The sequence below is a fragment of the Bubalus kerabau genome, chromosome X (genome assembly GCF_029407905.1).
Source record: "Bubalus kerabau isolate K-KA32 ecotype Philippines breed swamp buffalo chromosome X, PCC_UOA_SB_1v2, whole genome shotgun sequence".
In the NCBI taxonomy this organism is placed as follows: domain Eukaryota; kingdom Metazoa; phylum Chordata; class Mammalia; order Artiodactyla; family Bovidae; genus Bubalus; species Bubalus kerabau.
Genome location: NC_073647.1, coordinates 70,368,875 through 70,391,039, shown reverse-complemented (window position 1 = coordinate 70,391,039; position 22,165 = coordinate 70,368,875). Strand labels below are relative to the sequence as shown.

Genomic DNA, 22,165 nt, shown 5'->3' with positions numbered 1-22,165 from the left:
AAAGGTCTCTGTACAAAGAGATTTGTACAATGTGGCAAAATATGACAAAGCACATTGACAAAGATAGGGCAAGGTAGCAAAATAAAGCCACAAGAAAAGTACTCAGTAAAACAATTATCCTCCAATTAAAAATAAATTAAAAAAAAGAAAAGTTTGGACCTGACTTTGGCTCAGATCTTTCATTTTTTTGTGTGCTGCATCATCCAGCATGTGAGATCCTAGTGCCCTGACCAGGAATTGAACCCGAGTCCCCTGCATTGGAAGGCAGATTCTTAACCACTGGACCACCAGGGGTGTCCCCTTTGATTGACTTTTGAATGTTAAACCAACCTATCATTCCTGAGATAAACTGTACTTGGTCATAATGTCTCATCATTTAAATTTAATTATTTATTTATTTATTTTTGGCTCTGCTGGGTCTTTGGTGCTGCATGGGCTTTTCTCTAGTTGCTGAAGTGAAGTGAAGTGAAGTGAAGTAGCTCAGTCATGTCTGACTCTTTGCGACCCCATGGACTGTAGACCACTAGGCTCCTCCCTCCATGGGATTCTCCAGGCAAGAATACTGGAGTGGGTTGCCATTTCCTTCTCCAGGGGATCTTCCCAACCCAGGGATCGAACCCAGGTCTCCCACATTGCAGGCAGACACTTTAACCTCTGAGCCACCAGGGAAGCAGGGTGGGGGCTCCTCTCTAGTTGCAGTGCACAGGCTTCTCATTGCAATGGCTTCTCTTGTTGCCAAGCACAAGCTCTAGGTTGTGCAGGCTTCAGTAGCTGTGGCATGTAGGGTCAGTAGTTGTGGCTCCTGGGCTCTAGAGCACAGGCTCAATAGTTGTGGCACATGGGTTCAGCTGCTCTGGGGCGTGTGGAATCTTGCTGGATCAGGGATCAAACTTGTGTCTCCTACATTGGCAGGCAGATTCTTTACCACTGAGCCCCATCATTTTTATATACTGTTGGGTTCAATTTCCTAAATTTTTGTTCAGAATTTTTGTGTCTATATTCCCAAAAGATATTAGCTTGTAATGGTAATACTTGACTCATAGAATGATTTAGGAGGTAATCCCTCATCTTCAATTTTCTGGCAGAGTTTTACAGGATTGGCATTATTTATTCCTTACATGTTTGGTGAAAATCGCCAGGGAGGCTGTCTGGCCTAGGAATTTTCTTTGTGGGAAGGGTTTAACTACAAACTCTACTTTTAAAGTCAATATAGGACTATTCAAATGATCTATTTCTTCTTCAGTGAGTTTTGGTAGGTTATATATTGAAAAAGAATTACCAAAGATGTAGCTGAGGCTTTTCTGTATATGGGCTTTCTGAAATGAGTTTTACATGTCATTTTGCCTGGAAACAAAAAGTAGATGAGTTTCAAAGTCACAAAAGAGAATCAGAGACAGAAATACTGTCACTCTCCTTTGCTTGTGGCTTTTGGCTATGGCCAAAAAGTTTGAACTGCAGTTTAACTTTGCTTATGACATGTTTTGATTTTATTTTTTTTAGCATGTTGCTTTTTAAAGTCTGTTCCCACCAACAAAGTAGACTACTCGACTAGTTTCTATTTTCTGCATATGAAAAGGGATTAGGGCTGTTTTTCCTAATTTTAGAAATGCAGGCATACGTGACAAGTTGGTTTGTTTTGCTCACCCTGCAAGCAAAATTAAAATCAACTTCTGAAAGGATTTACAGCTTAAAATTGCAGCCATAAAATTAGGTAAAAGTAACATGCCTTTCTTGGCAAATGAAGACAGAGATCCTAGTCTGCTATTTACTGTGTCCTGTACTTTGGGAAGGGGTTCCCTCCCATTTTTCTTCTGGTCATGCATGTATGTACGTGTGTGCTCAGTCATGTCTGACTCTTTGCAATACCATGTACTGTAGCCTGCCAGGCTCCTCTGTCCATGGGATTCCCCAGGCAAGAATACTGCAGTGGGTGGCCATTTCCTCATCCAGGTGATCTTCCTGACTCATGGATCAAACCCATGTCTCCAGCATCTCATGCATTGGCAGGCAGATTCTTTAACACTTCATGAGGGATGGATTTGCTATGAACCGTTATATTTCCCTGGTTTAGATCCTCTTCCCCATGTCCTCTTTCCTCATTTATGAACAAACAAAACATCTGTACTCTTATCTATATCAGTAGACCTTAGAGACTATTGTATCATGAGCTAAATATATAACTAAAATTATCTTTATGGAAACAACTTGTATTTGTGGCCTATTCTATCTCCTTCTAATAATTGCTACTTCTGGTGAATTCCATATGGACTCGCTATCCATCTCAACTGAGCATTGGTTAAATTCTCTCTTCCAAGTACAAAAGACAGAAATGGCAGTGTCCTTGATCCTTTGGACTCAATAATAGATGAGACAGTCTGTCAGGATATTTTCAGCAAGCTGAATACTCTGCCCTAGAATCGCAATCCTTCCAGTTCCTGTAGATCTAATTCTTAGAGAACTTACCGACTTTTCCATCTTAACTTCAGCTACCAACTAGAAATCCTAAGGGATTTTTGTCAGCTTGGAATCATTTCCCTAAAGACATCATATTATAAATAAGATTTAAGGCTCTGGGCCAAGCCACTAAAGTTCATGACACTGCACGCCTAAAGTCTAATAGCAAGAATAGGCTCACAGAAAGTGAGACACACAGCCCCAACTAGCTTTGAGCAGCTGAGGATTCTTACACTCAGCCTGACCACTCAAAATAATCTTATATATTTTTATTAGAAACTGTCACTGCAGTTTCTCTGAAGCAGTCAAAAGGAGAAGCTGTTAGAGTGGGCAATGAATACCATCATGAAACAGAAATAGTGCTATTGTTGGAAAAGTGAAAGTGTCAGTCACTCAGTTGTGTCTGACTCTTTGTGATCCCATGGAGTGTGTGGCTTGCCAGGCTCATCTGTTCATGGAATTCGCCAGGCAAGAACTGGACTGGGTACCCATTCCCTTCTGTAGGGGATCTTCCCAACCCAGGGATTGAACCCAGGTCTCCCACATTGCAGGCAGATTCTTTACTGTCTGAGCCACCAAGGAAGCCCCGTTGTTGGAAAAAAAGCAAGGTAAAATTTAAGAAAAGAAATGTGAATGAATGTATTGTATATGAATTATATCTCAATAAAATTGTCATAAAAAAGACAAAGAAAATATGTGACTAGGATTTCCACAGAAGTGGATAGGATATCAACAGCATTCCATAAATATGGAATTGCTGATAAATAGAGCTCTATTAGTAGAATATTGGAGGTGATAGGTTGGTTTACAATGGTGGTTGAGTCTGATTTAAAGAGGCTCTTAAATCTCATGCTTGAATTTTGAAGTTTGAAGCTAAGAGAGAGTCATTAAAGGTTTTTGAAAGAAAACAGGACATAATCACATCTAAGTTTTAGAAAGATATCTCTTTACCTTTTTCAGTAATACTTGTCACTTTTTCTTCATGTGATTATAGTTGTTTTTAGCCTTTAAATTCCTTGCGTGTAATGAAAATTTTCTAAATATTTGTCTTTCTTCCATAGTGCTCAACACAGTGCCTTAACATGTAGTGTGCGTGTGTGCTTAGTCGCTAAGTCATGTCCAACTCTTTTGCAACCCCATGGACTGTAGCCCACCAGACTCTTCTGTCAATGAAATTTTCCAGGCAAGAATACTGGAGTGGGTTGCCATTTCCTACTCCATTACTACATAGCCGGAGTGCATTAAAGGTTGTCCTCAAATCAGTGAAGTGGACTTGGTATGAGAAAGCCTTGCTCTTCTAGTCTTATTCCTTTCTGATTGTGTCCCTATCTTTAAATATGTCTTAGATTCATTCACTTCTCCCATTCAACCACCGTAACCCTTGTTCAGGCCACCATCTTTTCTCCAACAGTCTCTTAATTGGCCTCCCACCTAGCTATTACCCTCTTCTGTCCATTATCTATACTGCCACTAGAAATTTTTTTCTAAAATATCAATCTGATCACATTACTCTCCAATTAAAATTATTCAATGACTTCCCATTACTCTGACAATTAAACCAAATCTCCTTAACATGGCCCACAAGACTCTGCATGAGCAAGTCTTTGCCTGCATAGACAGCGAAATTTTCTGTCACTCTCCCCTTTCCTTTCCTGTTTCAGTCACTTTGGCTTCCTTCAGCTTCTCATACGTGTCATGCTCTCTCTCACCACAGGGCATGTACATCGATTGTTTCCTCTGCCTAGAAGATTCTCTGCCTTACTCCTATCCCTTGACCTTTTGATGGTTTCTATTTTTCAGACCTCAGTTTAACTGCACTTTCTTAAAGAAACCTTCTCTGATCCCATCAAGGAGGCCAAGTGTCCCTGTTCTACATTCTCGTATCCTTCCATTGGTCTCCTTCATATCATATAACACAATTATAATCAAAAGATTATTAGTTACTCTTCCAACATCTGTCTCCTCTTCAAGAACATGGAGCAGAGGAGCAAATTTATTTTATTTAATAGAATACTCCCAGGGCATAATCCAGTCTCTGGCACAGAGGAGGCAGTCAATCAATATTTGCTGAATGAAGAAGTAATGCTTATGTTTTAATGACTTAAACATTTTAAAATTTCAGAGAACCCTATTTTCCTCCATTACACTTTCAAAATGATTATTTTTCAAATATTTGTGTAAGTGTTTATCTATATTCCATATGAGCTCTATAATGGTAGGGATTATACTTACTTTTGAATAAAATTATATTTTACAGACAATAAAATGTGCTGATTGTAAATGTATACTTTCATAAGTTTTGACAAATGTGTACATTATCTCTCAAAATAAGATACAGAATATGTCCATCATCTCAGGAAGTACCCATACCCCTAGTCAACCTCACCCTAACACACCTGCAGAGGTAACCACTGATTTTTATCATCACGAAACCATTCTGATTTCTATCATCATATATTTGATTTGCCTATTCTAGAGCTTTGTATAAGGGGATTCATACTGAATATGGTCTTACCGTCTAGCTTCTTTCACTTAACATAGTATCTGTGAGATTCATCCATGCAGTTACATGCATCAATATTTTGTTCCTTTTTTATTCCTGAATAGTATTCCATTGTACAAATGCACCATAGTTTGTTTATCCACTCACCTACTGATGGAAATTTGGGCCCTTCCAACTTTGGGGTTATGAGGAATAAAACTGTATGAACCTTCATGAAAAAGTCATATTTAGTTTTTTTTTATCATGCTATCCCCAGTACCTAGCACAGTACCTGGTACACAGCAGGCACACAATAAATATTTGTTGAGTAAATGAATTAATCTAATCCTTCCCATGTTAGTGATAAGTATACCTTTCCTTCCTGTTTTGGAAACCAAATTAGAAAGCAAATAAGTAAGAGAGACTCATTTGCAAAAAAGAAATTTGAATACCCTTCTAATGTTTTTAAAGTAGGTTGCAAAGTTTGTACTTTAAATGTTATTACTGACAATTAGTGTCTATAGGCACTCCACAACTGAACTTGTCACATGAGTGTGTCATGATGCTACTTGTAGGATTTCCAAATAAAATACAAGATGCCAAGTTAAATTAAAATTTTATATAAACAACAAATATATTTTTAATATAAGTATGTCCCAAATATTGCATGGAACATCTTTATGCTAATTTGGGACATACACAAAAATATGCTAACTGGGACACACTTAATGGTTTTTCTGAAATTCAAATTGAACTCTGCGTCCTGTATTTTTGTTTCTTAAAACTTGCCACCCTAACTACATGTGAACTGTGTGACCTCTTGTGCTCAGCCTTAAAGCTTCCAGCCTTAAAGCTCAAAGATTCCTCACTTTCTCCCAGTATCTTTCTCACTTCTTTTTCTCACATCTCCTCAGAAATTTTGATCTAAGAGCATTATGGACAACATTTAGTTTGTCTATTTATGTGTCAAGCATTTGGTTGGTGAGTGCTGTTTAAGGTCTAGGAGGACCGTACATCCCTTCAGGCCTTGGTTCATTCTGGCTGGCTAGGCCTTTTCCAAGTGAAACCCAAAATGCCTGTTCCTCTCCCCATCCCCTGACCCCATCAGTGGCATGTGTGTATGTGTGTGAACACAGTTTCACAGATGGATGGAAATATTTTCCTGAACTACTCAGCCATGTCTGTTGTCAGCTTCATCCTTAAAGTGTGGCTGACAAGTCTCACCTGGTAGGGAGCCAGCTCCTAGAGATCTTTTCTTCTCTTCCCAGAGCCATTCATTCATAAACTGATAGAAATGCACATTAAACATGGGACAAGACTAAGCTGATTCATTGGAAAAGACCCTGATGCTGGGAAAGATTGAGGGCAGAAGGGGATGACAGAGGATGAGATGAGATGGTTGGGTGGCATCACCGACTCAATGGACATGAGTTTGAGCAAACTCTGGGGGATGGTGAAGGACAGGGAAGGCTGGCATGCTGCAGTCTATGGGGTCACAAAGAGTCGGACATGACTGAGCAACTGAACAACAGCACCACAACTAAGCTTGGTTTAGTGTGTGTGTGAGTGTGTGTTTTGTGTGTGTTTAAATTTTAATGGACAGGTTTTGTTTTAGAATTGCTCAAAGTAAAGCTAGACTTTTTAAAAAATTATATTTCTTTTTAATTGACTGATGGTTGTTTTACAATATTGGTTTGATTTCTGCCATACATCAATATGAATTAGCCATAGGTAAATGGCAATCCACTCCAGTACTATTGCCTGGAAAATCCCATGGACAGAGGAGCCTGGTAGGCTACAGTCTGTGGGGTCGCAAAGAGTCGGACACGACTGAGCGACTTCACTTTCACTTTCATACATATGTCCCCTTCCTCTTGAATCTCCCTCCCACTTTCCACCCTTTCCCACCCCTCTAGGTTGTTACAGAGCTCCAGTTTGAGTTCCATATCATCCAGCCTAAGAGTTATGCCCAGACTCTGAGGCAACTGGCAGGGATTGAAGGTTATAAAAGGGCACCTCTGCATCTTGTATTACTTTCCTTTTTAAAAGTTTAGCTGTACACTGGAAAGAGAGGCCCTGCTTTGAATCTTCACTTTGTCACTTAACTACCAAGTGATAACCAAATCCAAGAGTCAGGTTTATTTTTTTTTAATCTGGAAATTTTATATATAATTTTTCCTTGTTTCAAAAGTAGTTATGAGAATTATAAGAAGGTTGTTTATAGAAAGTGTACATGCAATGCAAGTTATTGTAAAGTAAATAAACTCATCTTGATAAAAAAAAAAAGGAATAAAAAGTAATCTTACTAACACTCATCTTTCTTTTCCTGAATTGAATTCTCAATTTCAAGCTAATTCCTGGAATTGGTAACAGTGGGTTCAGTGGAAGACAGTGAGGGCTGGTTTCTTATCCCAAATCTGATACCTAATTTCCTATGGTGAGGAAGTCCCTAACAGCTGAGCCATCATTTTCTCATCTTTAAAATGCAAATTAGTCATTACGTGTTCACCTATGATGTAGGCACCATACTAGATGTTATAGTTATAAATAATACCAGGTAACATATTGCTATACTGAGCATACTATAAGTGCCAAGCACTTTGCTAGGGGCACTATCTCTAACCTCCCAATACCCAGTGAAGTAAAACATTATTATCCATATTTTATAGTTGACGAAAGTGAAGCTTAGAAGGTTCTTTAATTCATTTGCTTTACGGTGAGCAAACCAACATCATCTCAGAGGAACTTACTATCTAGGGGTATAGGTGAAGATATAAAGAAAGCATTGTAGTATTGTGTTTGTGTGTGTGTTGTTACATATACCCATACATATAAAACACCTAGTTCAGATTTGTGGTAGAAAATCAAATGAAATTTGGAGTGACAAGTCTTTTGAGGAAATCTGACATTAAAACAGAATAGTTTTATGTTGTATGAAAGCAGGATTGAGCAGCCATTTCAGCAACCATTTACTGAGCTAATTCAGGAAGTAGTTATTATATTCCTAGAGCTGTCTTTTCTGGTAGCAGGTAGAGTATTAACAGGCCTTAGCCTCTTTATAAAAAATTTGTACTGATGTATAGTTGGGCTTCCCTGATAGCTCAGTTGGTAAAGAATCCACCTGCAATGCAGAAGACCCCAGTTCAGTCCCTGAGTCAGGAAGATCCCCTGGAGAAGGGATAGGCTACCTACTCCAGTATTCTTGGGTTTCCCTTGTGGCTCAGCTGGTAAAGAATCTGCCTCTTTCTCCCGTGTCTAGCACAGTGTCTAGCGTATGAAAGAAGTGAAAGTAAAGTGTTAGCTGCTTTAGTCGTGTCTGACTCTTTTGTGACCTCATGGCTCATCAGTTCATGGAATTCTCCAGGCAAGAATACTGGAGTGGGTTGCCAGGTCCAGGTGCTAAAGAAATACTTGTGGAGTGAATGGTCAAAAGATAATGTTGCACAGCCAACCTTCTGTGAACTAAGCTTCTGGAGGAATTGCTCACAAGGATAACTCACATTTGCCAACCATTCAATCACTCCAATTAGGCTGCTCTTAGATTCCATCTTGCTTCCTGTGTTACCTTTTGCGTGGTGATCATCCCTGCTACCACTCATGCCAGAAAACACTGGTGATGCCTAGAAAAGCACATTGGCTTGTGGAGGGAACACTGTGATATCATTCTTTAGTTCAGGAACCCAAAGAGAGAGGGAGGAGCCCAAGTGGACCTGGTCTAACACTTGTAACTCAGTTGTTCTGAGAGTGATCATTTCACAGCCCTTACTGAGTATCTGCTGGACAAAGGCTATAGAGAATAAAACAGAGTACTGTACCCAGTTTGATTGGCAGAACCAAGAAGATTGAGGCAAATATGGCAATGCACGCTTAACAAAGAGGAGGGAGTAAGAACTTCTGCCTGAAATTGCTAAAAGGGAAGAATTTGAGGGTGCATTCACCAATAAGATGGTGTTTAAGCTAGGCTTTAAGAATGAGTAGAAGTTCGGCCTGTCATAAGTGGGAAAAGGGATAGGGAAGTCATTTTAGACAAAGGAACCAGCATCAGCAAAAGGATAGAGATGTGAGGTAGTAATAACATTAAAAATATTTACACAGACATCATCAAATCCAAATAGATGTTCTAACCAAGCAGAGTAGACATCCATCATAGACAATATGGTGTGGCCATATCATTGCATACCCCTTAACTGTCAGCTCTAGAGAGAGACCAAAGTGTTACAGAAATTCTGAGTAAAACCATAATGTAAAAAGACACATGTATCTCAGTGTTTCATTGCAGCACTATTTACAATAGCTAGGACATTGAAGCTACCTAAATGTCCATTGACAGGATAAAGAAGATATGGTACATATGTATGATAGAATATTGACAGGATAAAGAAGATATGGTACATATGTATGATAGAATATGTAGAGGAATGAAATTGGGTCATTTGTAGAGTTATGAATGGACCTAGAGTGTGTCATACAAAGTGAAGTAAGTGAGAAAGTGGCTTCCCAGGTGGCTCTGTGGTAAAGAACCAACTTGCCAAGCAGGGGATATGGGTTTGATCCCTGGGTTGGGAAGATCCCCTGGAGAAGGAAATGGCAACCCACTCCAATATTCTTGCCTGGGAAATCCCATGGACAGAGGAGCCTGGTGAACTACAGTGCATGGAATCACAAAAGAGTCAGACACAACTTAGCGACTAAACAACAACAGCAAAATAGGTTGACCTTTCCCTTATACGCTTTACTGTTTGGTTGAGGAAACAAGATTCTCAGCCTAAGGAACATTGTAAGGATACTTGCCCAATGAGTGGGATGTGCTGAGTGCATGCTGTATATTTTCCCTGAACTAGAGTAACCATGAAAGAAATGGAACTTGAAATTGGTCTTGAGAAGTATTGAATAGAGAGAAAAATATGGAATTAGGATCAGAAGTGCTAAGGTCTACTCTCTACCAGTGTGACCTGGGCCAAAGTACTTTCCTCCAGTGTTCTCATCTGTACAATGGGTGATTTGGATTAAACTGCTGCTGCTGCTGCTGCTGCTAAGTCACTTCAGTCATGTCTGACTCTGTGCGACCCATAGACAGCAGCCCACCAGGCTCCCCCGTCCCTGGGATTCTCCAGGCAAGAACACTGGAGTGGGTTGCCATTTCCTTCTCCAATGCATGAAAGTGAAAAGTGAAAGGGAAGTCGCTCAGTCGTGTCCGACTCTTAGCGATCCCATGGACTGCAGCCTACCCGGCTCCTCCATCCATGGGATTTTCCAGGCAAGAGTACTGGAGTGGGATAACATTGCCTTCTCTGTGGATTAAACTAATAGTTCTTAATTGAAATATTCTACTCCCAGGAGGTATTTTGAGAGCAATTTTGGTCAAAATGATTGGGAAAAGTGCTTAGGTAGGCACCAAGTATGATAGATGTTCCATACACTACAAAGAATTGTCCTTCATCCTATTCTACATTTAGAATACCTCTGGATATTCATTGAGGTGAAAACTCTGAACATAATCACACTTTACTTACTGAAATGGATGTTTATCTTTTTTATTATTACTAATGAAAACTACCCAGTAATCAAAGAATGAATTTCTTTTCTCCAGAACTTTACCATGAGTTATTCACCATTTCAGACAATCACTACACTAATAGCAACTCCAATTGTGGTACTTGAATCAGCAATACCACATTCCAGAATCATTCTGCTTCAGCAGATGGTAACATTCCTGATGCTTCTGCATCTAGCTGTTGGCCTCTGATGACTTCATTACATCTTCTAATAAAGCCATGTATGAGCATTTACATATGAAAATACATATTGTTTCATTATAAATGACTTTTTTGTTGGAGTGCAATTGCTTTACCATGTTGTGTTACTTTCTGCTGAACAAAGTGAATCAGCTATATGTATATGTATATGTATATGCCCTCCCTCTTGAGCCTTATAGATGACTTTTTTTTTTCTTTGCAATATAATTATGGCATAATAGGTGCTTTTCAAATTATTGCTTACATCTTCATTATAACTTATTCCTATGATTTTCTTTCCATGAATCAAGAAAGAATGATAAATACTTATAATAAAAAATGGTATGCTGCTCTGCAGAACAGTATGGAGATTCCTTAAGAAAGTAGGACTAAAACTACCATATGATGCAGCAGTCCCACTACTGGGCATATACCCTCAAGAAAGCATAATTGAAAAAGACACATGTACCTCTGTGTTCATTGCAGCACTATTTACAATAGTGAGGACTTGGAAGCAACCTAGATGTGCATCAATGGATGAATAGATAAGGAAGTTGTGGTCCATCTGTACAATGGAATATTACTTAGCTACAAAAAGTAACACATTTGAGTCAGTTCTAATGAGGTGGATGAACCTAGAGCCTATTATACAAAGTGAAGTAAGTCAGAAAAAGACAAATATCATATATTAATGCACGTATACAGAATCTAGAAAGATAGTACTGATAATCCTACTTGCAGGGCAGCACAGGAGACACAGGCATAAAGAACAGACTTTTGGACTATGTGGGAGAAGGAGAGGGTGTGATAATTTGAGAGAATAGCATTGAAACACATACATTACCATATGGAAAATAGATAGCCAGTGGGAATTTGCTGTATGACACAGGGAACCCAAAGCTAGAGCTTTGTAATAGCCTAGAGGGGTGGGATGGGGAGGCAGGTGGTTTCAAGAGGGAGGGGACCTATGTATACCTATGGCCAATTCATGTTGGTGGATGGCAGAAACCATCACAGTGTTGTAATTGTCCTCTAGTTAAAAATTTAATAATAAATAAATAAATAATGATGTGCTGGTCTGATAGAGTTAAGACCCAGTGTCTACAGTGATCTCTCAGGGCCTTTCTGGTTCTAATTTTCTGTGGCTATAAGAAGTGGTTGGATTTTAAGAGAGGGAGAGAGCATTCCATGATGGGAATGACACCAGTGATGTAGCCTGGTTTAGCAGGGGTTAGCATGTCCACAGACAAGCCAGGATAGGGCAGAGACTTCCTCTGTGCTTGATCTTGCCATGTTCCCTGGAAGCCACTCCTTTTATTCCCTCCACCCCTCAATGTAACTGAAGACTCCTGCGGGAACTGCCAGGGCCAGCATTACAGGAAATTGCCTTGTGGCCAGTGGGGCTTCTCTGGTTACTTTCCTCAGTGACAGAAGACAGTGACGGCTTCCTGTCTGTTAGCTGGGTGTTTTTGCCTCCTTGTTCTGCCAAGTTCCTAAGAAACCTTAGCTTCTGCTCCTTACATTTTTGTTCAGCTCCTGTTACTGGGATTTCCCCCCACTGTCTTGTCCAGCTCCCTTGCCTCCAGACTCCTTGCTCCATACTAGAGACTTGAAAACTTTGGGTCCATAGTAGACAAATGTTATGGGACACATAAAGGGCAATGTTTGAAATTAGGCCATAGCTACAAACAGATAGCACTTCAACTTTGGCAATGCCTGTTGAGTCCACTCCCTTGAAAGTGATGAATGTATTATCTGGTTACATACTGGTTTTATTTTCTTCTTACTAATTATGTGTGTTCATTGAAGACTACTTGGAAAATACAGAACTATATGGAAAAGCCAATAGAAATGATCCATTATCCCAGGAAATATAGTACTCAACATTAGACAAAGGGAGCACAGCATCAGTGAGGATTCAGTTCAGTGTTGCTGTCTCCCTATTCTCTATTCCATCCCAGCCTGCAGCTTCTGCCTCCCACGGCACCTCTTGATCTCACCCTCATGAAAACTTGCCTGTCCTGTATACCATAAAGTGGAGGGCAAACTGGAAAGTGTACAATAGCACTTACCATGTCAAAGGCATAGGAGAGAGATAAAATATCTCATATCAGGAAGGTGTTTGGAATCTAAAATAGCAATATTTTGTCATAGCTCTGCCATCACTACCTTATTACCGAGGTGTTGTGGTGATAAAGGGTTGCGGGAATGTCTAAAGAGATAAGAGACCATCTGAGAAATTCACAGTGCTCCCTGGGAAGCAGGAAAAGGCAGGCTCACAGTACAAAGAGGCAAGAATGATTAAGTGTGAGGCTGGCTCATAAATATGCCTTTCTCTTTTGAAAAAAAAAAAAAAACAGCCAACATTAAACAAAAAAAAGTTGGATGATACTAAATCCATCCCAGAGATAAAGTTCTTATTTCAGATAATAGTTAGAATTTATGTTTTGCTTTTTCCCCAAGGTGGATAGGGTCAGAATGGCAGTTTCCTGATTTGAGGGTCTTTGCACTGAGACAGAAGACTTAGAAAACACTAAGACATAAGGATTAAGATCAAGGCATTGAAGTCAGCCAGACCTGTGTTCAAATTCCAGCTCCATGAGGTCATCAAACATTTGTCACATTGGGAATGCAATGTTGGACAGCACAGATAAGGTCCCTACTTACATGGAGCTTACATTCTACTGGGGAGAGACAGAATGTTTAATGTTGAAAGGTAGCATTGTGGTATGATTGGAAGTAACTAGGGGCCGCTTGGGGTTGAGTGGCAAGGAAAGAACTCTCTGAGAACAGACAGTTGAACTGAGACTTGGGTGATAAAAAGTGGCCAGCTATCAAAAACATCTCAGGGAAGAGCATTCCAGGCAGAAGTGACAACTGGGGCAAAGGCCCTGAGGCAGAACAGGTGAATAGATTGAATACCAGTGTGACTGAAGCAGAGTGAGCCAGGGAGAGAGCAGAGGAGAAGAAAGCAGAGAGGGTCAGCACCTGGCAGGTCATGTAGTGGGCAGGGGCTTGTAGAAATTCAGCTAGTAAGCATTATCATCATAAAGCAAAGAAGGAAAAGGAAAGTTGGAGAGTTTGAGGGGATACTGTACAATATCACCTCAGGAACTTGGATCTGACTAACTGGGCCCAGGGGTGTCACTGTAAGGTTTGAATGCTGTGCTGAAAGTGGGGCCTGAAGAAAACAATTCTGAAGGCAGAGTGCAAGGTGGGCATTTTCATCTATCATTACATTGCTGGCAGTTGAATTTCTCTCAAGTTCTCTGCTACAGCCACTGCTTTCTCAGTGAGTGCAAGGATATATGTCCAGTGGGACACAGGGTATGTCTAGAGTCTATTTCCAGCCACATATAGAGAAATGCTGTTGTATTTTATGACTGGAATGTCTACCGATGAGCGAGTATTTAAGCAACAGTTCCCCAACCAGCTATCAAACTGGCTCTTTAATGAGGTATGTTGTGGTTTGGTTGCTAAGTCATGTCTGACTCTTTGCAACCCCATGGACTATAGTCCACCAGGCTCCTCCATCTATGGAATTTTCCAGGCAAGAATACCGGAGTGGGTGGGTAACCATCTCCTTCTCCAGGGGATCTTCCCGACCCAGGAATTGAACCCACATCTCCTGCATTGGCAGAAGGATTCTTTACCACTCAGCCATCTGGGAAGCTTTAGTGAGGCTTAGACGTGACCTAAAAGGGTGCTTGCTTAAGATGACTTTTTATTTCATGTGACTCATGACACCATCAAGTGAGATGATTAAGCTGCTCTGATTTATTTGGTTAGTAGGAGTGTGGCCGCGGATTATGCTCCCTGGGCAGCGTTGCTTTTTGCTTCACGTGGTGCACTAACTTTTTTTTATTTTCTTTTTAATAGGGAGAGAAGAAGCCCTATGGGAAGCCATGTGGGGGCCAAGACTGCAGTGGGGGCTGTAAGTGCTCTCCTGAGAAAGGAGCCAGAGTAAGTTGCTGCTTTCATTGTTGAAAGACAAATAGTCACAGGAGCCGATTTCTGAAGTGTGTATGTTTTCTTTAGAATTAAACTGCTTAGAATTTACTCTTGTGACCTCATGGAGCAAGCAAAGTGATGAGGACCAGCTGGAAGGAGCTTTGCGAACTAATGATAGACAGAACTAGATCGGTCAATCTCTGAGGGACCGTGAAGAGGTTTCTTTCATTGACTCAATGCCAAGGTTTCCTCCAGGTTTCATCTGGAGTGTTTCCAAAAGGCAATTAGGTTGTGCATATTATGATATGTTTGTAGATACATGTAAATTTCCATAGCTCATTTATATCCACTTGGTCCTTCCCTACCACTCTGGGGAACAAGTGGTCTGATTGTTATCTCCAGACTAGGGATGTGATTCATCCAAAATCAAGGGTATAGGGTAGCCATAAAGTCTAAAAATAGAGGTGACTATACATAAAGAATGATTTATAGCTATTATGTTAAAGCATGGGACATGTTGCATAACATTATGTGATTTATTCAATACATTGTCCTTTAATAGCCCAGTTCAAACTGTTGTGCAGATTGCAATGAACACAGTGCCTTGACACAGCATTTCTATCAATCCTCTATGCATATGTGATGTATTGCCCTTGTATTTTGACTTGTATTTTTGATTTGCACTGAAAAAACCTGCATCTTCAGTATAACTCAGCCAAAGGATTCAAGGGGCTTCAATCTATAAAACAATAAAATCCAATCTATTAGTATGTTTTCTGAATTTATGGCTACCCTGTAGAATTCAGATCTTCTGACTTCCAGCATTGTATCTGCACTCTCATCACACTCAAACAAGCCTAAGAGCTTACATTGTCAAAGAAAAGTAGCATTAATAGGTCAACCAAACCCTCAAAAACAGCTGAACAGAGAACAGAGTGACCGCTCCACCTCCTCTTTCATTATCTTCCATTTGCAGGAAAGTGAAATGTCAAACTCTGCCAGAATTTGAAGGAAAAGTATAAAAAGCCATCTCTAAATCAAAACGGGCCAGACCTATTGTATAGTAAAGGCACAGACTCAGAGAATCATAAAATATCAGAAAGGGAAGGTATCTTCATGAGCTTCTCATCTTAATCACAGTTTGTATAGAGGAAATAGACTCTGAGAAGGAAGATGACTTCCCAGGGTCACACAGCAAATTGATGACAGATTCAGACTATTACCTGGGTCTTTTGATTTCTCGCCTATTTACTTTACCCACTGCTGTCTCCCAGGGAAGTCTTGTTCACTCTAGTCACTGAGGCCCACGTTCTTGCCTCTGATCTACAATCAGGGAACGCTTTGGAAAAAAATAGTAATTCTACAACAAATATGTGAATACGTTCTTAAACAACAGCAAGCAACACAGATAAAGCAAACATCTTCCTTGATGTTCTCGCAGTCCCACAATTGTCTTTCTGGTCTTTCCTGTGTGTGATCAAAGATATGTATGAATATGTATAAAAATATTGGGTTGGCCAAAAAGTTCATTCAAGTTTTCCTATACGATCTTATGGAAAAACTGGAATGAACTTTTTTGGCTAACTCAATAGTTTCATTTTCTGTTTTTCTCCAAAATATAACGATATGTGTATATTCTGTGCCTTTTTTGTTTGTTTGTTTGGTCAAATGATATATCCTTAAGATCTTTTCCCTCTACCCTGCAGTTTAATCTAGCCATTACTCTTTTGGTGAACACTTATTGTTTCCAAATTTCTGCTATTTTAAAAAATGAAAGTGCTGCAGTGGAAATCCATGAACAGGCCTCCTTGTACTCATTTTTAATATAGATACAAAGGATCAGAATTACTAGATATAAGGGCAATGAGCATTTTAAATTTTCAAAGCTACAAGCACCCTACAGATTATCTATTCTAATTTTTTACACTCCCGTCAGCATTGTTGTTCAAGAGTGCCCAAGTTTCTGTACCCTTGCCAGCACTTGACATTTTTGCTAATATGGGTGAAAATCATTCCAATTCCCAGACTATATAAAAGCTTAAGCATCTTTTCACATATTCATTGCATGTTTGTATCTCTTATGTGAATTTTCTGGACATATCCTCTCCCTATTTTCCTAAGGGGTGATTCTTATGGATTTATTTTACCCCTGCAAAGATATAGCAAATAAAAATGGCTCAAGTGGAAGCAGATGAGATTTGAAGTTTGACACAGAAGGGCATTTCCTGATGGATTGTGGGGGGTAGGAAGTTGCTCGAACCCTGAGAAACTGAGAAATAGTTCTGAACTGTTTGTGGGGTTGGGGAGAATTTAAAAGTAGAAATTCTTGTATATTCTGAACAGAGGTCAGTCCTACACCAGGCGAACATGCTTATGATGACCTCATTGTTTCACCCCTGGCTGAGATTTTGATCTTTGAAGATGGAAGGCAGTGGATTTCCTCTGTGAGGAACTCTCATCTGGATTCCAAACATCTGGGGCCCTCATCTGGCTTTTCCTTTGAAAACATGAGTGGTTGAAGGGGCGTGGGACAGAGAAAAATAGAATATCATCGCATAGACTTTTTTCTTCAATATTTAAAACACTCGATATCCACACAGTCAAATATGTTCCTAAAAGTTTATTTGTGAAAGCCTGAAGTTTCTGGGAATGTTTGTTGAGGTTCGTGAACTAAACTAAACTGTATTTCTTGAGTCAAGAGCATGGATGTCCTATTTCCCAAGGAGACCAAGAGGGCACCGCACATGGGGCCAATCCAGAGCACATGAGTGCTTGAAGCTGCCCGAGCAGCCAGGTCTTTCTACTCATCCTCCCTACCCTCCTGTGTTCCCAGGGCCAAGTAGGATTGTTTAAACTAGCCCCACAACCGTTGACCTTGCAGGGCAGCCCCTCAGTACCCCTTTTGTGCAGATGTCAGAAAGATTTGAGACTGTTTTCCTTAGCCAAGAAGAGGGCCCCATTTGGATTTCAAGCTGTTCCTCTCAAGCTCTGTGGGTTGGGAGTGGAACGGAATGTTGGGTCATCCCTGAGATATGCCACAGCCTTTGGCGGGCCTGCCTCCTGCCTTGGGGAGACATTAAGCGCATAGCTTGCTGGGCAGTGTGTATTTTTTCTTTGCCAAAGGCCTCTTGAACTGAATAAGACATTTATACAACACCTAGCACTCCTGTGTGACTAGGATCCAACTCTTTGGGGCTTAAGTCATCTCAAACTGATTTCTCGAAGGTATGCTCTACCTGTAAAAAGTCCTTGCCCAATGTTGCCGCGCCACTTTGTACTTTCCAATGCATCTTTTTCTCAGGGTCTGTATCATAATCTGTATGCAACAAATAAGCTGCTAAGTGACTTGTCCAAGGTCACTAGCCTGTTGGTGGCTAAATCAGCCTACTTTAGGAGAATGGCAACTTTTTCTTTCTTTTTGGCTGTGCAAGATCTTAGTTCCCTGACCAAAAATCAAACCCATGCCCCCTGTGGTGGAAGCGTGGAGTCTTCACCACTGGACCACCAAGGAGGTCCCGAAAATGGCAAAGTTAAAAATGACATGCCTGGTAATGTTAGGTAAAGATGTTCTCCCCATCTCCCCTGGACATTTAAATTTGGATTTAATCTTTGACTTCCAGCTTTCTTTCTTGGGGGTAAGTGTTTTTATCTGGAAGAAACAATTTTTTTTCCATATTTTATTTTTTAAAACCTTTTTATTTTGTATTGGGGTATAGCCGATTAACAATGCTATGATAGTTTCAGGTGGACAGCAAAGGGATTCAGCCATACATATACATGTATCCATTCTTCCCTAAACTCCCCTCCCATCCAGGCTGCCACATAACATTGAGCAGAGTTCCCTGTGCTATACAGTAGGTCCTTGTTGGTTATCCATTTTAAATATAGCAGTGTGTACGTGTCCATCCCAAACTCCCTAACTATCCCTTCTTCCAAGCAACCATAAGCTCGTTCTATAAGTCTGTGAGTCTCTTTCTGTTTTGTGAATTCATTTGTATTATTTCTTTTTAGATTCCACATATAAGGGATGTCATATGATATGAAAGAAACATTCTTCTGAGTTGTATTTTTTTTTTTTTCTTCTGCCATTGGATTGATCAAATCATTGTAGGTTGACATTTCCATCCCTTGCCCTTTTTTCCCTCCTGGATTTGAAAGCTGTCCCTGCATTATACTCCATCAGTGTGTTTTCTGAGTTGGGAGCAGGCAGGACTGCTGGTTTTATTCTAAGCCTACTATTCCTTACTAACATTTCAGAATTTTCCATTTTAACAGTGTTCTGGTGTTTGCATACAGAGTGGGGAGCTCCTACTTATCCGTGCCACCTAAGGGTGCATTATTGCAGAAAATCTCAAACTATGGGAAATGTTTGGATGCCCCCAGATAAGGGCTGTTGGCCCCTCTTTTTTGGCCGGGGAAGCTGTGTCCTAGCTAGAGAGCTGATGAGGCTAGCCTGAGTTTCACGTGAAACAGCCCAGGTTTCTTAATTCTTTATCTCTGGCTTGCATCATGCTGCTTCTTTGGCACGAAGTGTGTTTCCCATGGATTCCAGAGCTCAGATGCATTCACCACCAGCCCTTAAATTTACTCTCCTCCTGCAAACAGCTGGCGTTCCCTGTGTCAGCTGACTGGTGCCATGGCTACCGAGAGGCTGTTTCTTTTTTTTTCTTTTTTTCCCCCTGAATCAGGGCATTGCTGTGCACATCTTTCCTTTCTCTCTGGGTGCCCTCCCCCACACCCATGCCCTGACTCACTATTACAACAGACACCGTGGTCCTTAACCTCTGTGGGTCCAAAGCGACAGCAATTCATGCGCATGACCTCCTGGGGTGGCCAGACCTTGTTCCAGTTACCTGCGCTCAGACATCTTGCCTTCATTGCCCACTGACTCCTCATCCCTGTGCAGGCCGGCCTCACTGCTCACACTGGTCACACTAGCCTGCCTGTTGCCAAAAACAATGGACGTTTTTCATTCTTATCTTCTTTGACTTCTCTGCTGCATGAGACATCTCTTTCTTTCCTGAAACACTCTGTGTCCTTGGATGTCATCATGCTTTACTCTCCCGGTTCTTCCCTATTCCGACTGGAACTCCCCAGGGTTCTATCCTCATCCTACTTCTCTTCTCAGTGTAGCTCTCTCCTAGGAAAAGTGAAAGTGTTAGTCACTCAGTCATGGTTCTGGGATTTCCAACTTGAGCAATGGAGTGCTTGGTGGGGCCATGCACTGAGATGGGGAAGAAATAGGTAGGACTTAGGAAGTATCATGTCTGGTGGGGGTTACTGGTTGAATTCTGTGTGATACATGTTTATGGTGCCAGTGAAACTCTAAGCAGAGATATCCAGCAAGAAACTGACAGTGCTGACCTGAAGCTATGGATAAAGGTCTGAGCTAGAGCTAGAGACTAAATATCTATCATTGTATGGGTGGTAGCTGAAATCCCTGGAGAAGGGAATGGCAACCCACCCCAGTATTCTTGCCTGGAGAATCCCCATGGACAGAGGAGCCTGGTGGGCTACAGTCCATGGGGTCGCAAAGAGTCGGACATGACTAAGTGACTAACACTGGCACATAGTGTAAATCTGATATATAGTAGCTATCACCTCCATTTCATCATCAAATCCCATCTATTTATCTTTCTAAATCAAGCTCAGAAAATCCATCCACGTTTCTCCATACCTATTTCTTCAATCCAGAGCTATATAGTTTCTTGCCTGAGTTCCCATAATGGCCTCCAGACTGCTCTCCCGCCCTCCAGTCCCACTGTTTCCCATCCATTTGTATTCTGCTGTCATCATCTTTGTAAAACATAAATATTATCATGAACATCTTGCTTAAAATCTCTCAATGGCTCCCCATAGATCTCACAATAAAATCTTAACTCTAGCAAGCTTATCAAGTCCTCCATGGCAGGCCCTTGACTTCTCTTCAGCATTCTGTTTCATCACAAGGAGCCTCCCTCTTCAGAAAAAGAAACAAGACAAAACCATACACAAAAATGGACTATTTACAGTCCACAGTACCTGCTATGCTATTTAATGTGCTCCAGGTTTTATACCTGCCACTGCCTTTACATGTCATTATACTTTGTATGTGCTTCCACTAGCTCTATCTTTTCTCTGCTGACTTGCTTCTATCTACCCATCCTTTGAAACTGAACAGACTTCACCTCCTGAGAAGCTCTCCATGATAAATGGTTATCCACTCTTCTCATCCTGAACTGCAGCAATCTAATGATTTGTCTGCTCTCCATTATCTTTATGAACTCCTTAAGGGCAAAGACTTGGTGTCCTTAGACTCTGCAGGGGCAGTAGGTGCTTACAAACTGTTTCACAAAGGTCTGACCAACCAACCAGCCAATTTGTTTGGGTATGGTTTCAGCCTTGCTCGTTTGAATTAGCTCTTAAGTTGCTATGAAGTAGATGAGAGTCTCTTCTAGGGAGGAATCCATTCTGCTAAAAGAAGGCAGAGAGCCAGGGCAGTCATTTCCATAGCTCTTCTCAGTCCTGTTCACTGTAAGCTGTTCACTGCAGCTCCTTCCCACACTCTGGTTCCCATAGCCTGCTTTGGGATTCTGCTCTACCTAACTCCTCTGGGTTTTTGACCTTGACTGCTTCTTCTGCCTGATTGCTTCTTTCTCTGTGTCTAGCAATGCCAGAGACTTGGCAAACTGCTGTTGTTTAACTACCAGCAATTCATTCTTTTTCCAAGGTGAGGACCTCTTCATGAATAATTGTGAGTAAAAGATAATCGCAAACTTTCGTTTTGACATTGCTTTCACCCTTCTCTCCACCAAACCTTTTGCTTACAGCCTCGTAGCCTTATGCAGTGTTGATGGTCTTCAGTTGCCCTTGCTCTTCCTTGTGGGGGTAACGGGAAAGTGTCTGTGCAGGGAAGTAACCACTGGGTGTTTAAAGGTAGGGGAGGGAGGTTAAAAAAAACACAAAGATCCCTGTGTATTTTTTTTTTTGAATTTTATTTTATTTTTAAACTTAACATAACTGTATTAGATTTGCCGAATATCAAAATGAATCCGCCACAGGTATACATGTGTTCCCCATCCTGAACCCTCCTCCCTCCTCCCTCCCCATTCCATCCCTCTGGGTCGTCCCAGTGTATTTTAAATATAGTTATTTAGGTCAAGGATAATTGATGATAATGTTAAAAGTCAGTGTCTCTGCCCTGAGTCAAGATGCAGTTGTAGACCAGCAGATGTTTGTGGTTATCTTAATGCTCTCTTTGATCACACAGGGACAGTATGGGATTTATGGAATATATTATCTGTACTAGTGAGGGAGGTTTCTGTTAGAGAGGAGCCAAGGAGCTGGAGGAGGAGATAAATACACAGCTGTGGAGTCAAGGGCACTGCTTTAGATACCCAGAAACAGTGCCAGGCCTGAGCTCTGCCAACTGGATGACATTAGGCTGGTGTTCCCCCCTCTCAGGGTCCCAGTTTAACCATCAATAAAGTGAGGGGTTAGGGCGGGGTGATCTCAAAGAACTCACCCGCTCTGATGATCCAAGTCAGACCCTGTGTTACTGTAC

The 22,165-nt window shown here is 40.9% G+C and overlaps 1 protein-coding gene across 1 annotated transcript in view; it reads left to right on the top strand.

Annotated features, from left to right (window-relative positions):
• Positions 1-22,165, top strand: part of COL4A6 (collagen type IV alpha 6 chain) — a 337,408-nt gene that overhangs the window by 133,330 nt on the left and 181,913 nt on the right. The window contains exon 5 of the mRNA XM_055564756.1: positions 14,551-14,634. Within this exon, the coding sequence (XP_055420731.1) occupies positions 14,551-14,634 (84 nt within the window). The remainder of the gene's footprint in view (positions 1-14,550; positions 14,635-22,165) is intronic.